Genomic DNA, 14,705 nt, shown 5'->3' with positions numbered 1-14,705 from the left:
TTTTATTGGAATATGGCCGTTGTCTGTGGCTGCTTTGCTGCGGCAATGGCAGAGTTGAACATTTGCAACAGACTGTATGGCCTGCAAATCTAAAATAATTACTAAGTGGCCCTTTACAGGAAAAACGTCTTCCGATCCCTTCAGTATCTGTCTGTCTGTCGCTATCTATCTATTTGAAAACTGTCATCAAAAATTAGAACAAGAATTGACTTTGAAATTTTCATGGAAAATGTTCATACCTCTGAGAATATATCTGTAGATTTTTCCCCCCAGAATTACCAATTCAGGGCATAATTATAAAAAAGTAGATGCTAATTGGGATTTGCTTATATGCAACTTACGCCTTATATGATATCACAGAGCAGCCTTCACCAGTTCAGACAGAGAGAGGCCCAAGCTAGGCAAGCAGAGAGGACTTCGGGCCAAACGCAGCATCCCTGCGGCAGCCCACAGCTGGGGTTCATCGAGGACAACCAGGCGAGAGTACTAACGGTGCTCTTTGCCAGACCCAAAATGGCTGTTCTGCGGGTGGAATAATGCCTCCAAATGTGTCTGCACTCCTTAGAGGAAAAGGGTATGTGGATGCAAGATGCTGCCACTTCCTTTCCAAGTCATGTTTCCTGGATTGGTAGATCGGCGGTCTCCTAGGACCTCCACCCTGCCGTGCACAAGGCCTTTAACACGATGAGCTAGCCTCGAAAGCACGAGAGCCGCAAAACCCAACCCGCAAAGTCAAAGTTTCCATCGGAGCGACACGTCAGCCTGATTAGTGCATTTGCCAGGCACCCGCTGACTTCCCGAAAGAAGCAAAGCACCTGGGAGCAGCGTAATGTCATGAGGCAGATAACAGTGACAGGAATGACAGGAGCCTTTGGGCAGGGGACGGAAATCAGCAGACGGACCTCCCAGCTCTTGCCGCGTGAGGGAAATCATTCCTCCCGGCTATGTTTTAAAAGAAGGCTAATGGTTTAGACTGTAGTGTGATGACCATCGTAAGAATTTTAGTAGCTGAGACATCACCGTCCTTTTTTTCAACAATGCTAAGTCAAGGCCATAGATTTAGACTGACATATTTGGCTCCTTTATTATTTAACTTCCTCGGCATAATGTCCTTTGGGCAGACAGAAATGTTAGCCTGTGTGTCGTTGTCAGCCTGTATTCCCTGACAGGATGTAGCTAAACTATTAGACACAGAGACCCAGTGTCCAGTGTTTAGTATATAATAGGTACATAATATCTATTTGTTGAATAAATGTGTTCTGTGCAATCAGACAGAAGTAACATGCTCATGGAAGAAGCACGTGAAATCACTACTGATAGTGACAAAAGTGATTTTAGGGTCATTCCTTTAGTTTTGCTTCTGATTGGAGTTTATGCCTTTTCTTCGGGCTCAACTGATTTTAAAAGGAAAAAAAAATGGCGTAGTACATTCTTATTTCCTCCGTTTGGTAACTTTTTGTTTGTTTTTGTAGAGTCTAATTTAGTATCTACTTCCTAGAAAACTAAAACGTTCCGCTTATATTTTTCCTGGGAAGCCTCAAGTAAATGAACAAGATTGACTAATTTAAGCTCCTTCCAAATGTAGGAGAAAAAGCACATGGACAAGTGAAAGGTGTTGAACTATATATGCCCATGAAAAGGATCTGATTTCATTTTTCTGTGCAAGAGACTGTAGACATTACTTCATCCTGGGCAGAATGCTACTCTCTGGCCTGCCCAGTAGACCAGCTCTCTGACACTCTCCTGATTTTGTGTGGGAAATTCCAGGGAAAAGCCAAGATTTCAGGGTCCAGACCCTCCTGCGTGCAATTGAAAGCCAGCTTTTCTTCCCTCTTGATGACTCAAAATGAGCAATACTATTCAGACCGCTCCCACAGTATGCAACCAGGAATCGCGTATAAGGAAATGGTAAATTAAAAGACATTTAGGAATGGTTATGATTAAGTGTTTTCACAAAGAAAGAAGGCAACGTAGAGAAAGGTCCTTGTTTCTCGAACTGAGGAACTTTATTCTGGGCTGGTACACACACGTGTGTTTCAAGGAGCAGGAGTCCAGAGTGAATGCATTCATCTTTTCTCTTTAGAAAGCTGCTGGTGACCGAAGACTGTCCCGCTCTGTTACATCCCTCGTAGGGTTTCACATACTGCCTTGACTTTCTAAATCTTTGTCAGTTCATTCTTTTGTTTGCGATTTACTTTTGACTAGTCCTTGCTTGCCCTCCCAGCGTTGCTCTTACCACGTTTGACATACAGGGAAGCCATCACAATTCCTCTTGGATAATGATGATTCTGGCAGGCACGTGCATACCAGTTCTTGTTGCTATAGATTTTTGTCTTAGGCTTGATATTCATGAATTTTCTCACGTGAGTACAGTGCTGAAGCATACTTGTGACCATCTGGCACGGAATGATCTAGTGTCCAGTTTGCTGATCCATTTGGTATTTAAGTTTTCGGGGAACTAGGTTTTCCACAGCATAGGTCAGAATGCGGATGAGGCTTGGTCTCACAAGCCTGAGACGTGTTCCTTTCGCTATTCCATTAGCCACAAGGAGGTGCTTGTGTTCCGGGTTCAGCAGGTGGCGCTCTTCTACCTGGTTCACAAGCGTGATCTTGAAGGTCATTCTCTCATGGGTCTCCTATGCTGTAGGCGGTACCATGTTGCTGGGAAGGGAACCCAAAGCCTTGCCGGGTGGCATCAGTGCTTGAGGAGCGGTGGCACGATCTGGCACCTGGCCCCCGTCAGGCAGTGCTGGCGCATACCAGCCCGGGGCGTCTTACTGTCTCCTTTGTTCCGGTGCCAGTCCCGCCCTTGAGCAACAGCGGAAAAGAACTAATGAAAGACAGTCACGCCATGGGTATTCAGGAGGGTGGCACTAGCTCATAAAACCAGAACGTGTAGACTCAGCATCCAGAAAGTCGTGAAAGAAAAAAAGCTGGGGTTTGCTGAAAGACCCAAACACCCGAGAAAGAAGCCAAGAGGGGAAGAGCAACCCAAACTGGGAGCTATTCCTACCTTTTTATGTATCTGTTACATTTATTATAAGAAATATGTTAAAAAATATAATATATATATTATATATAGTGTGTCTATATACACCTATAAATTCATATTCCTATACATACTGTTAAGCCTTTTAAATTTGTCATACAAAGGTGTTCCAAAATAATGGAATAGCTTAACATATGGACTAGTTTGGGCAGGAATTTTTGAAATTAAGAGTAGTGGCTAGAGAAAGAAACAAGCTTGTGGTAGGAAAGAATCAGGTGCTACAGAAGAATTGAGTAAAGAAATATGATATGTAAATAAAAGCATGTATCAATTTGATGTTTCCAAATGCTTCATGGTATTTGCCTAAACTACAGTGGAGAAGTTTAAAAGATAAAACAGATGCTTTTAATAGGAAGGATTTAAGCACCTGTTTTAATTTTCATTGAAACAATAACTCTTTAAAAGCAAGAAATTGTATAAGATGCTTAACTTTGCAGAGATAAATCATCTGCTTTTGCCTTTGTGGAAACAGAGTGCTTGCCTGGTGTGGCTGTGCCTCTGGTGTGTCTTGAGTGAGTTTATCCAAGACTCCCCTAAGAATAGGACAATGATATTCCATTAATTTTGCATTTAATTTACTATTAGTAGGCATGATTGATGTGTAAAAATAGCTGCAGTATCTTGATATTTTTCTCTTAAAATTTTTTCTTTTTGTAAAAATGATTTTCTCAAATAATTAGCAAGGTTTTTCCATAGGTTTAGCATAAAAGGTTCTCTTTCCTCCCATAAATGGGCTACTCTCACATTCTTCCTTTTTTTCTCTCCACTTTTCGTCCCTTTAAAGATAGAATCTTCAAAACAACTCATAGGACAGTTTTTTAAAATAGTATATGAAGAAAATAATTAAAGTAATTGTTTTAACACTCTCTAGTTATAAGTATTTCCAACATTTGCAATCTAAAAAATTACCCATTTCAAATCCTTATCATACCTACAAAAAACCCAGGCAGTCACCTTTAAGGAAAACTTCAGCCCTGTTTCGGAGATGAAAGTGTCTATTTGGATCTTACAGCAGCTGCTCGCATATTTGTGAGAACAATCTCTGATATAGCTGTCTTACTAGTGAGACAATTAAAAGGTGAGAATTTTCTCCCCCAAGTAAGTTCCAGTTTGAGAAGGTGGCGCGGAGGCTTTCGGGACGTTTTCGAGGAGGCCCAGGAGGGAGGCGAGCCGGCTGGCTGCTCAAGCCGCACACTTAGGGAGCGCCCCTTCCTGGGGCCCCTTCCTACCGCCCCCCTCCCCGTGCGCCTTGCTAATGAATCCCGGCCTGGCCGTGAAATCAGCCAGTGCTGCGATGGGCTCCTGGCCCCTGCAGAGGAAAAACTCTGGGTTAATTCAAGTACAGCGTGTTCTCTTTGTTTTGCAGCTGGTGTAGCGAGGGAGTCTAGGGCAAGTGGATTGAATCAAAAAGCAAAATGAAGGCATTCACTGTCTATTTCACTGAGGATGGCTCATTTAAAGTAAACACTATTTAAATAGTCTCCAAATGGCCCATTCTATATGAAGTCATACAGGATGCCCCCTTTGGGCTGTCATTCTCCTTTAAATGGATTGCTTTGTGTGCACAGTGTTTTAATGCCATTCAACCTGAAACGCCATATGTGGGCCTCATCAGGCCACAGGCTTCAGTGCACATGTGGCGGCCATACCTTCGGCATTCTTTGTCTCTGCCTCCAGAAAGTCAGCCCAAGCAATAGGGGGAGGCAGCCGTAAAGATGACAGCAGTTAACATTTCTTCAGCACTTACTATGTGCCAGTTTCGCTATGCCTGGTGATTTCTCTATGTATTATCTGTCTTAATCCTCACATAATCCTATGAGGTAGAGACTATGATTATGCCCGTGTTATAGATGAGGAAACTGATGCATGGAGAGATTAAGCGATGTGCTCAAACTGGTAAATGCGAATCAGGGAATTGAACCCTAGCAGTCAGATTCCAGAGCTGGAACTCAATCAATGGGCATATTCAAAAGGAACAAACTCTCCTCAGTTCTCCTTGCAAGGTAGGCTTATCCCAAACCATAGATAATCCAGAAGTCAGTTTCTCTTTGTCTCTGGAATTGTGCTCTGCTTTCTGGGGCAGTGTTCCCACCTCGTTCTTTGCACTTTTTTTGGCAGTCTGGTTTGAAGACGAGGTCAGGTATTCCCTGAGCAGCTACCTCCCTATGGCAGTGGGCAGTCTTCAGGCAAGCCTGGGCTGAGTGGAATAATCCATGAACAGACCACCCACAAGAGAATTCCCTACCAAATGAGGAGACTAGACACGGCCTCGTAGTAATGAGGTAGTGAGGGGGCCCCCCAGAGCCCTGGAAACATTCAGTTGTCTCAGCACGGGCTCCAGATTTACCCAGGGTCGGGCAGGAAGGCCATGACTGGACCTTTGAGAAGCTTCTGAGAAGAGTGCAACTGGGATCTTTGGGAAGGGGGCTCCTGGCCAGTTCTTAATGTGGCCAAGCCTAGTGATCTGCCCCTGTTTGACTGTCACTTGGCAGTCTAGAAAACTTGTTTTGCTTTAAAAGCTTGAAATATTAAACAGTGCCTTCCAAATGAGCTCCAAGAAGTAGAAGCATCTTAAAAAAAAAAAAAAAAAGCCTAGAAGCTGTAGAGGAGAAAATCATCTGGAACATTTAAAATATGGGTTAGGGGATGTTTTCAATGCATTTCCCCCCAAATCCTTTTCTATTGTTTAACTTCCTGGGAAGACTGTGCAGGGAGCATGGCAATTGTAAAATATGGTTGTTGGACTTGACTCGGCTTCCATTTTCACCTTTGCTATCTCATTCCCAAACTCTAGGTCATTTTAAGCATTCTGACTTTTTTTTTATTCATTGCTAATCTCATTCCAGTCCCCTGCCACGTTGCTTTGTCGCTTTGTGGCTCCCGGTGCCCACCCCACATCACCTTGAGGGTACAGACGTTCTGATAAAGGCGCTGAGGGGGCTCTCCGTGCGGATTCTCCACGATCTGGAGCAGGAGTCTTAACAGACACCTCTGAGTACATCAGCAGTGTTCTCTCTTGAAAGCAGTTTCAGTCCCTGCTGTTTCCACAAGTCTCATCTTGCCCATGTGCTAGATGGATGGTACAAGACGCAGAGGGGCAGCAAAAAATCAGTTGAAAAGTTTAATGCAGAACACGAGGAGAAAGCCTATTGTGCATGTTTCGTTCTTTTGTCCCCCAAGCTTTATGATTAACATGTAACATTATGTAAGTTCAAGGTGTTCACTGTGATAATTTGATATGTGTATATATTGTGAAATGAGTACCTCCTAAGGCTAGTTAACACATGCATCACCTCATATAGTTACTTAATTTTGTTGTGTGGTGGGGAGGGCTTTTACGGTCTACTCTCTTAGCAACTTTCAAATAGACGGTATTGTTGACTGTAGTCACCATGCCGTACATTACATCCTCAGAACTTGTCTTATAACTGGAGGCTTGTACCCTTTGAAACCTTCACTCATTTCCCCCCAACTGCCCTCTACCCAGCACCCCTGTCAGCTGCCAATCTACTTTCTATTTCTATGTATTTTTTTTAAGATTCCACATATAAGTGAGATCATGCTGTATTTGTTTTTCTCTGTCTGACTTATTTTACTTGGTATAATGCCCTCAAGTTACATCCATGTTGTTGCAAATGGCAGGATTTCCTTCTTTTTAATGGCCGAATAATATTCCTCTGTGTCCATCTGTCCATATGTGTGTGTGTATCACATTTTCTCTGTCTGTTCATCTGTCGTCGGGGGCTTAGGCTGTTTCCATGTTTTGGCTATTATGAATAATTCTGCAGTGAACATGGGGTGAAGATATCTTTGAAGTAGTGATTTCATTTCCTTCAGGTATATATCCAGAGGTGGAATTGCTTGATCATATGTAGTTCTATTTAAAAAAAAATATTTTAGGAATCTCCATAATGTTTTCCATAGTGGCTGCACAAATTTACCTTCCCATCAACAGTACACAGGGGTTCCCTTTTTCTCCACATCCTCACCAGCACTTATCTCTTGGCTTTTTGATAATAGTCATTCTAATAGGTGAGGTGATACCTCATTGTGGTTTTGATCTGCATTTTCCTGATAATTAGAGATGTTGAACACCTTTTCATGTGCCTGTTGGCCATTTGAGTATCTTCTTTGGAGAAATACCTACATGTCATTCAATAAGATGCTTGATTGTTCAGGGTCAGTCTTCCCACTATGACAGATAAGGATTTAGCTCTCTTCCCCTCCCACCCCAAAACCTCATCTTCCCAATGTAATTAATATCATAACTTTGATTAGATCAATGGCTTCCATTTATATTATTGTCTGTTTGTTATTAAGAACTGAGTCTTGTAGTGAAAGTTTGATTACATTATTATTTCTGTACACCATGTGAGTTTTTCATGGAGTTAATAATTGTCCTATTGTTTGCTCTTCTCGTTTGCCTGGTTTTGCATGTTATTTACCAGCCCCAGACTTTTTGAAAGTTGCTTAAATCTTTGAAGATGCTCAGGTCCATCAAGCTTTCCCTCAATTTCATCTCCCTGAGGCAGTCTGTCTGGGGCCCTGTAGCCTGCCCTACAGGACGTGGGTCACCCTCTCTGGTGGGCGCACAGCTGGCTCCTGGGACGGCCCTTCCCCGTCATTCTTCGGGTGCCCTTTGTGTCTCTCTTGCATTGGACTGTCTGTCTTCCTCTTACTTGGTTTACTGCCTCCTTTTGAAGCATATCTTATACATTCTAGTAGCTTCCAGAGAATAGGATGTGTGGGAGGTGAATCCATTTTTGAAACTTTGCATGTCTGAAAGTGTCCCTATTGTGTATAATTTTTGTCTTCTCTCTCTTTTTGGAAGCTTGTAGGAGCTTGTCTTTATTCCCAGGGTTCTAAATCTCACAATGATGTGTCATGATTTGGGTGATTTATACCCAGTGTCCTGGGTATTGTGTGCCCTTTTAGTCTGGAAACTCATGGCCCCTTAAATTTGGGGAAATTTTCTTGAATTGTTTAACCAACAGTTTTCGCCCTTCTCTTTTCTCTGTTGTCTTTTCCTGGGGCTTCTGTTGCTTGGATATTGAGCCTCGTGAACTGGTCTTCTATTTTTCCTTCATCGTTTTGGCTTTTTTTCTTTTCTTTCTTTCTTTCTTGGGAGATTTCCTCAGCCTTATATTCCATCTTACTCCTGTTAGTGAGTTTTTCTTTTCTTCTGTCATGTTTTTAAGTCGCTTTACTTTGGAACGCTCCTTTTAAATCTTACACTGTTCTTGTTTCAACACTGCAGTAAATTCTCTGATCTCTTGGTGTGTATCTGTTTGGTGTTTTCTGAAGTTTTCTTCTCCTTGTATGGTCACTGTCCTCCAAGTTGCTTGTTCTGTTTGTTTTGGTCTCTTTTGAGTTTTGCATTAGGGGCTTTCTAAAGATGCCTGGAGGTCCTTAATTGTCTGTAGGCATTTAGGAGTAAGGGACTAAAGTGGCAGTTGGAGCTCTGAGTGAATGCATAGGGCTTGCCAACTGTTAAGTTTCGTCACAGGCTGATCGTAGTGTACTTCCAGTGTCAGTATCCTTAGCTGTCTTCTCCTGGGGTGGTCAGCTTTTTTTCATTCTTCTGTCCGGAGGGTAAAAGCCTGGTTGTCAGTGTTCTGGGAGCCCAATAAGGGAGGATGGCTGGCGGTCTTAGCATCTGATATGCATATGTTCATTTAATCCGATTTATTTGCCTTCAACTGTGCTATTCTCCCCTAGAGGTCCTCTCTTTTATTCTCTAGAAAATAAGCCTCCAGTTATTTGCTGGTCTCTGTGGGCAGTGGTTGGAGAGCCCCGGTGTGGGGAGTAGGGGTGGCCCTCTGGGGATCTAAGCCCTTCTTGGTCATTCAGCCAGTCCTGCTTAGTTTGGTACCCTTCTACCTCCAGCCTTTTTGGGGCTTCTTAGGGGTACAATGAGGTCTTCTCCTTCTCACTGCTCACTTAGGGTTCTGCTCTGCTGTGTCCGTCGCTGCTCTTCCATCTCTGTTCTAGCTTCCAGTATTTCACAGTTATTAGCTCCTATTTTATTCTCTCTGTTCTTTTTGGTTTATGCCTTTAAAAAATTCCTTTTACTGTCCTTTAATTGGGTTTTGGGAGAAAGCAATTTAGGTCTTTACCCATTCTTTAAATAGGATTATGTTTTCTTGCTTATTGAGTCGTGTGAGTTTCTTATATATTTTGGATCTAAACTCCTTATTAGAGATGTGTTCAATCTTCCATTTTTACCTGAAGCCTCACTGTTGCTGTCTATTTACTGAACTCCCAAGGGTCTAAAGTTTTTATTGGTTTATGTATTTGTTTATTTACATTTATTTTAATGGAGGTACTGGGGATTGAACCCAGGACCTCACGCACCATCCCACTGAGCTGTATCCTCCCCCCTGAAGTTTTTAAAAGGAAAGTTCAATGACCAATGGTAAACACTCCAAGACATGTTATAGAGAAAGAATGACCAGACCACAGCCCTTTGACGAACAGAGTCTCGTTATTAGAGATTTCTCTTTTAAGCCAAGGCAATTCAGAGGATTTAGTTACTTACCCACAGTTTCCGTCCTCTTCTTCCATCTCCATCTCCCCCCGGCTAGTGCCAGCTCTCACTGTGTTGTCCAGTCCAAACTGAAGTTCTTCATGGGGCAACCATGGGGAGGCATGAGGTTGCAGAGAATGAGGCAGTTTGGGGAAGACAGAAGAATGAGGGAGGTGGGCCAGTGAGGCAGCATGTCATGTCAGATCCATGCCAGGCTTTAATCAAGGCTGCTAGGACTGGCTCTACCTTCTTCCTGTCTTGGGATCACAGCAGCGATTCTCTCTAAAGCTCTGGTTTTCCTTCAAGCCCAGTAGAAGGAAGCCAAGCACATCACCAGACTGTCTCCAGCATCACTGGATTTGATTGTCTCTTTAAAGAGGAGCATGCCTTCAGCTTCTTAGTCAGCTATGGAGAAAGTGACTTCAGGAGTGTCCATTCTGATTCCAGAAGCAGCAGCAAACTTACCAGCCACTTGGAGAGAATGGTGCCTCTGTGATGGGTTTCCAGCAGCATGCTCTTCTTCAAGTGTCTCCTCTAATGACTTCCAAACTTAAGATCATAGCATATTTATTCAAACCTGACATCATATTTATTCTTGGCTTAAGTTTAAGTCTTTGTTTCCTATTGAAAATTTTGTTTTTCATTAGAGGAGTTCTATAATACATTTCGGATCTAAGTTGGTAGAATTTCAGAGGTTAATGAATAATGACCCCTTCTAACCTTCCTAGTTCAGAATTAGTTGAGAGATAAAAAGCCAAGCATAAGGGGGGCGGGGGTCAAAATCTAATCTATTACTGATTTTTATGGGTAAAGCTCTTTGTTCTGCTGGCCAATATAGGCATGTTGATATTTCGACCCTGAACTTGACTTCTTCTTCACTCACTGATCGAATTGGACAAACACAGGCTACCCTGTAAGTAGCTCCTCCAGAGGAGTCAGAAGGGGCTGAGGGAGAGGCTGGCGTGGTACCCTAGCGGAATTCCTCCCCATGGGAACATGAGGAGTGGAGGACTATGTTCATAATGTGAGGTGATGCCGGCTGCCCTGAAGATGCAAAATCAATTTATAGCAGATGCTCAGAAAAAATACTTTGTTAAATCATGTTGAATGACACATTCAGATTTCAGTAACATTAAAATCATTTTCCCAGCTTAGAAGAAAGGAAGCATGGTGTCATGAGTTATCAGTTATTTGTTCCTTTGGGAAAACTCTTCTTCACAGTTTGGACTAAATGGAGACACACCTTTGACTGTGGTAGGGAGCCCCAGCTACAAATTCCAGTCCTGTTACAAACCAGCTGGGAGTGCTTGGCTCCACTGAACCTCTCTAGGCCTGTTTTTCATCTGCTTAATGAGGAATGGGGACCACCCCTGGTACATTTACAGATAAAAAGGATGAAGGATAAGACCTGAACTTCCACAGATAAGTCGTTTCAGGGTTGGGACTGAAAGCCAGCTACTTTCTTTCCTTAGTCTCACTGTTTTTATTTTATTTTTTTAACTATATCCATTTTGGATTGACTTGAATTGAATTTAGAGAAAGTAGTTTAGCAGCACAGAAGTAATCATTCATTTGTTCATTCACTCATTCATTCATTCATTTAACAGAGCATCTTTTTTTTCTTTTTTTTTTTTTAAATGCCAAGTACTGTGCTAGGAAATAGGATAAGACATGTTCTTGACTCCATAGCAGCCGGCAGTCTATGCCCTTATGTGTTTGTGGCTATTAGTGACCACTTCAACCACCACCCTTTATTTATAGCCTCACTTGAAGGGCTTCAAACTGATCCCTGGAAGAGGTCCAGACCTCTTGGATCTGCTCTGAATTCATCACCTCTCTTCTGCTTTCCCTGAGACCTCGAGCAGTGCCCCTTCAGTTGACACGACCCACCTCCAAGAATTCGCTCATACCAACTCAGCACACAAGCCCTTCAAGCGCCTGAAGAGAAATGAGAGAGTAAGGTCCGAAACCATACATTGGCCTCATTAGATTTTTCTCTTCCTGTTTCCAGGGTGCTCAAGCTGGCATTACTATGTAACCATGCCGATGCCAGCCTCCACCTTCACAATTGCAGTGGGGTCCTGGACAGAAATGAAGCCAGAGACCTCCTCATCAGATGATCTGGCAACAGAGAGATCCTTCTCACCTTCCGAGGCTGATTTCAGGTCTGTATTTGGGAACTTGCTGAAAAACAAACACTTGAGGGAGCAGTATGATGCATTTATTCCAAGCACTGGGAATGTGAGTCATCCCTGCTGAGAAACTAAACCAAAATATGATTAATCAAAGCAGGAAAAGCCCTCCTGGGAGGGGAAGAGGAGAGTCAAGAGGCAGAAATGTGGGCATGTTGTTTATGCAGATAGAAAGAGAAAAGAAAAGAAATATACATGACATCCTCCGTGAAGACAGGTGAAATATTTTTATGCATTTAAGTCAACAGAATCTTCAGATTCAATACTTTCTCTACTCCTACGCCTTTTGACTTTGGCTTTCAGTGCTTATTTGTTCAAAAATACAACTTAATAAAAAGAAGTTGCTTGTCTGGTGAGTTACTCTGTGGCCACTCTGCTGTTTTGGCTCCAGTGACTGCTATTGGCAGTGCCTTTGGAGGGGCAGCCCTCCCTCAGTGGGGGGAGTCAGCCTCCTTAGGAGCACACGACACAGGGGAGCTGTCAGGAGGCCACTGGGTTCTGAGAATCTTGCTGGGTCAGGGCTCTGTCAACTTCAGTAGCAATTTCTTCTTTCTCAGGGTAGATCAGAGAAAATCAGTTTAAGGTTTTTAAAAATTAGTATTGGCTTCTGAATGTTCACTTACAGCCTCCCCGGACGTTCAACTGTTTCTAGTTTTCAGAGCCATAAGGGAGGAGAGTGCATGTAAGAGGCACAGAAGTGTGCTAACTGTGCATTGCTGCTTCATACTTGACTCTATGACTTTGACACCCACCTCAGTTTACAGAAAGTCACTGAGTCAGTACCTTGTGGTGGGGAATGCCCAGAGTAATGGTACAGATGCCTAGTTCATCCTTGAAAACCAACTAAGGTACGCTCTTAGTGCAGACTCCTTTTGTGTTGGCTTTATTTTGCTATGTGCTGTTACTCTGACCACAGTGACAACAGTGGTTGGTATCCTTAGGAGATGGAGCCATTGAGGCCTCTTGTAACATAGCACGTCTCACTGCCCGCGTTTGCTTTTCACAAGCAGGGAGGTAATTTCTACTTTCTGCTCAGTAACTTGCCCTATTTTGGACTGTCTGCCCTGAGCTATACAGAGGATCCTAGGTTGCTTATTGGATTTTATTTACGCACTCTTGAGGGAAGAAGAGGATTGTGGACATAAGTGGCATATGTTACTTTCATGGGAGAACATTTAATTGCTTGTGAGATGCTCTGGCCCTCTCTTCCCTGGCACCGAGATCACAGAGTAGGCCTCGTTTTACAGTTGCAGGCAGCCCAGATTTCTGAGGGGGGGAGGGCAGGTGCCCTGGAGAGTCACTTGGATCCACTGTGGACTGGATATGTGTGAGAAATACACCTTTTTGTGTTAAGCCCCTGAGACCCGGGTTATTTGTTACTGCAGCATATCCTAGCCTACGCTGAATTGATACAGAAGCCATCGGATGTCTGCCGTCAGGGCAAGTCTTGATCTAAATGTGATCTTAGTCCTGAGTGATAAGCTTCTAAGATAGACAGGTTTTATTATCTCCGTTTTTCAGGTAAAGGTACTGACACTTCAGGCAGCCTCTCAGTCCTTTTCCTACCCCTACTGAGCTCAGATACCTGGATTCACACCTGGGTTTGACCTTCTAGAGACGTGGTTTAGAATCTTGCCTGGGGACTTTTCAAAACTATATGTAGTATCCACGCCTCACCTGGAGTCTGATGTACCTTCTCACCTGAGAGTCAGCACCGTGATTGAGCGGCCGGTATCGACTGGAGTGTGTCTCACGTGGGCACAGGAAACGGAAGTTGTGAGCTCGGCCTTTAAGGCTGAAGGTGCCATTCCTGCCGACTGGGTATGTGCGTCTGGGCAAGCCGTACCCCCTGCTCTGTAGGATAAAGGCTCTGTTTGGGGTCCTCAGGTTCTTTGTGGTGAAGGGGCGCCGAGCTCTTCTTTGGCACCCTCAGGGCTGATGGAGCGTTAGGGGAGGTGTGCGTGGAAAAATGTGTGCCTTAGGAAGGCTAGGAGAAGGCAAAGGCAGAAATCAGTTATTTTGTCCTTCTCGCCATATTCCCGGAGCTACGAGGAGGGGAGGGGGCAGGGGCCATTCCTCGTGTGCTCTGTGTGCTGCCCAGGAATCACTGCATTGGCTTTTCCCTTTTCCCGTATCCATGATTGTGAAGGGAGCAGGATCTGGCCAGATCAAGTGGGGATTCTGGGCAGAGAAGTTGTCTGAAATTCCTGTTGAGGTTTAGGGGAAGGGGTAAATCTGGCTCCTCTTTTGGCCTTCTGAGTTCAATTTGAGAAACCAGTTGAGAAACTGACAGGAGAGCAAAACAAAAGTTTTATTATTGACAGAAGCCGGACTGAGGGAATGCTCAGGTGCACAGTTGCAACGGGCTTTCTAATATCTTATTTCCAAATTGAACAGACTTACCCACCCAGTTACCGACCAAGCTGGACCTCCGCCAGCCTCCACAACACAGATGCACACAGACTGCCTATCAGCCAAAAAGTAAGCCCTCTGTGGGCAAGCTAGTTAAGAAAGAGAAAGCCCAGAGTAGCAAGCCAATCTGCTCGGTGGTGGAGAGAGGTCAAGGTGCCACTCCAGGGAAGCACGTCCTTGAATGGCCACGTGAGGCAGGGCCTGGGGGATGGGGTCCTTCCCACACTCCTTTCCATGTCTGACATGCTATGACTAAGTTTTCCCTTCATTTATCACTGTGCTTGTCCATCAGAAATGTACTGCTGATAAAATAATAGCTTACATTTGCTTATTCCTTCCTGGCTGCGTGCTTCATGTGTGCTGTCTTTAGTCATCAGAGGGTGGCTTTGTGCTTTTAGCCATTAAATCTTTGGCTCCATGCTAAGGTTGCCAACAAAGGTGCTCTGAAGTGCCAACTGCAGTGGTGTTTTTGGTTATGTTCACATCTGGTCCCCTTGCCTCTCCCAACCCCCACCCCACCCCAATA

The 14,705-nt window shown here is 43.8% G+C and overlaps 1 protein-coding gene across 7 annotated transcripts in view; it reads left to right on the top strand.

Moving 5' to 3' along the window:
* Positions 1 to 14,705, top strand: part of AOPEP (aminopeptidase O (putative)) — a 325,297-nt gene that overhangs the window by 52,025 nt on the left and 258,567 nt on the right. For 6 of the 7 annotated variants that reach the window (XR_012071832.1, XR_012071833.1, XR_012071834.1 and 3 more), the window contains exon 4: positions 11,587 to 11,740. The exons of the other annotated variant lie outside the window; for it this stretch is intronic. Coding sequence is in view for 3 of the 6 variants with exons in the window: in XM_072959170.1 (XP_072815271.1) it covers positions 11,587 to 11,740 (154 nt within the window). In the remaining 3 variants the exon portion in view is untranslated. The remainder of the gene's footprint in view (positions 1 to 11,586; positions 11,741 to 14,705) is intronic. 7 annotated transcript variants of the gene reach the window in all.

This window comes from Vicugna pacos, chromosome 4 (genome assembly GCF_048564905.1).
Source record: "Vicugna pacos chromosome 4, VicPac4, whole genome shotgun sequence".
NCBI lineage: Eukaryota > Metazoa > Chordata > Mammalia > Artiodactyla > Camelidae > Vicugna > Vicugna pacos.
Note: the sequence above shows the minus strand (reverse complement) of the source record. Positions and strands in the feature narration are given on the sequence as shown.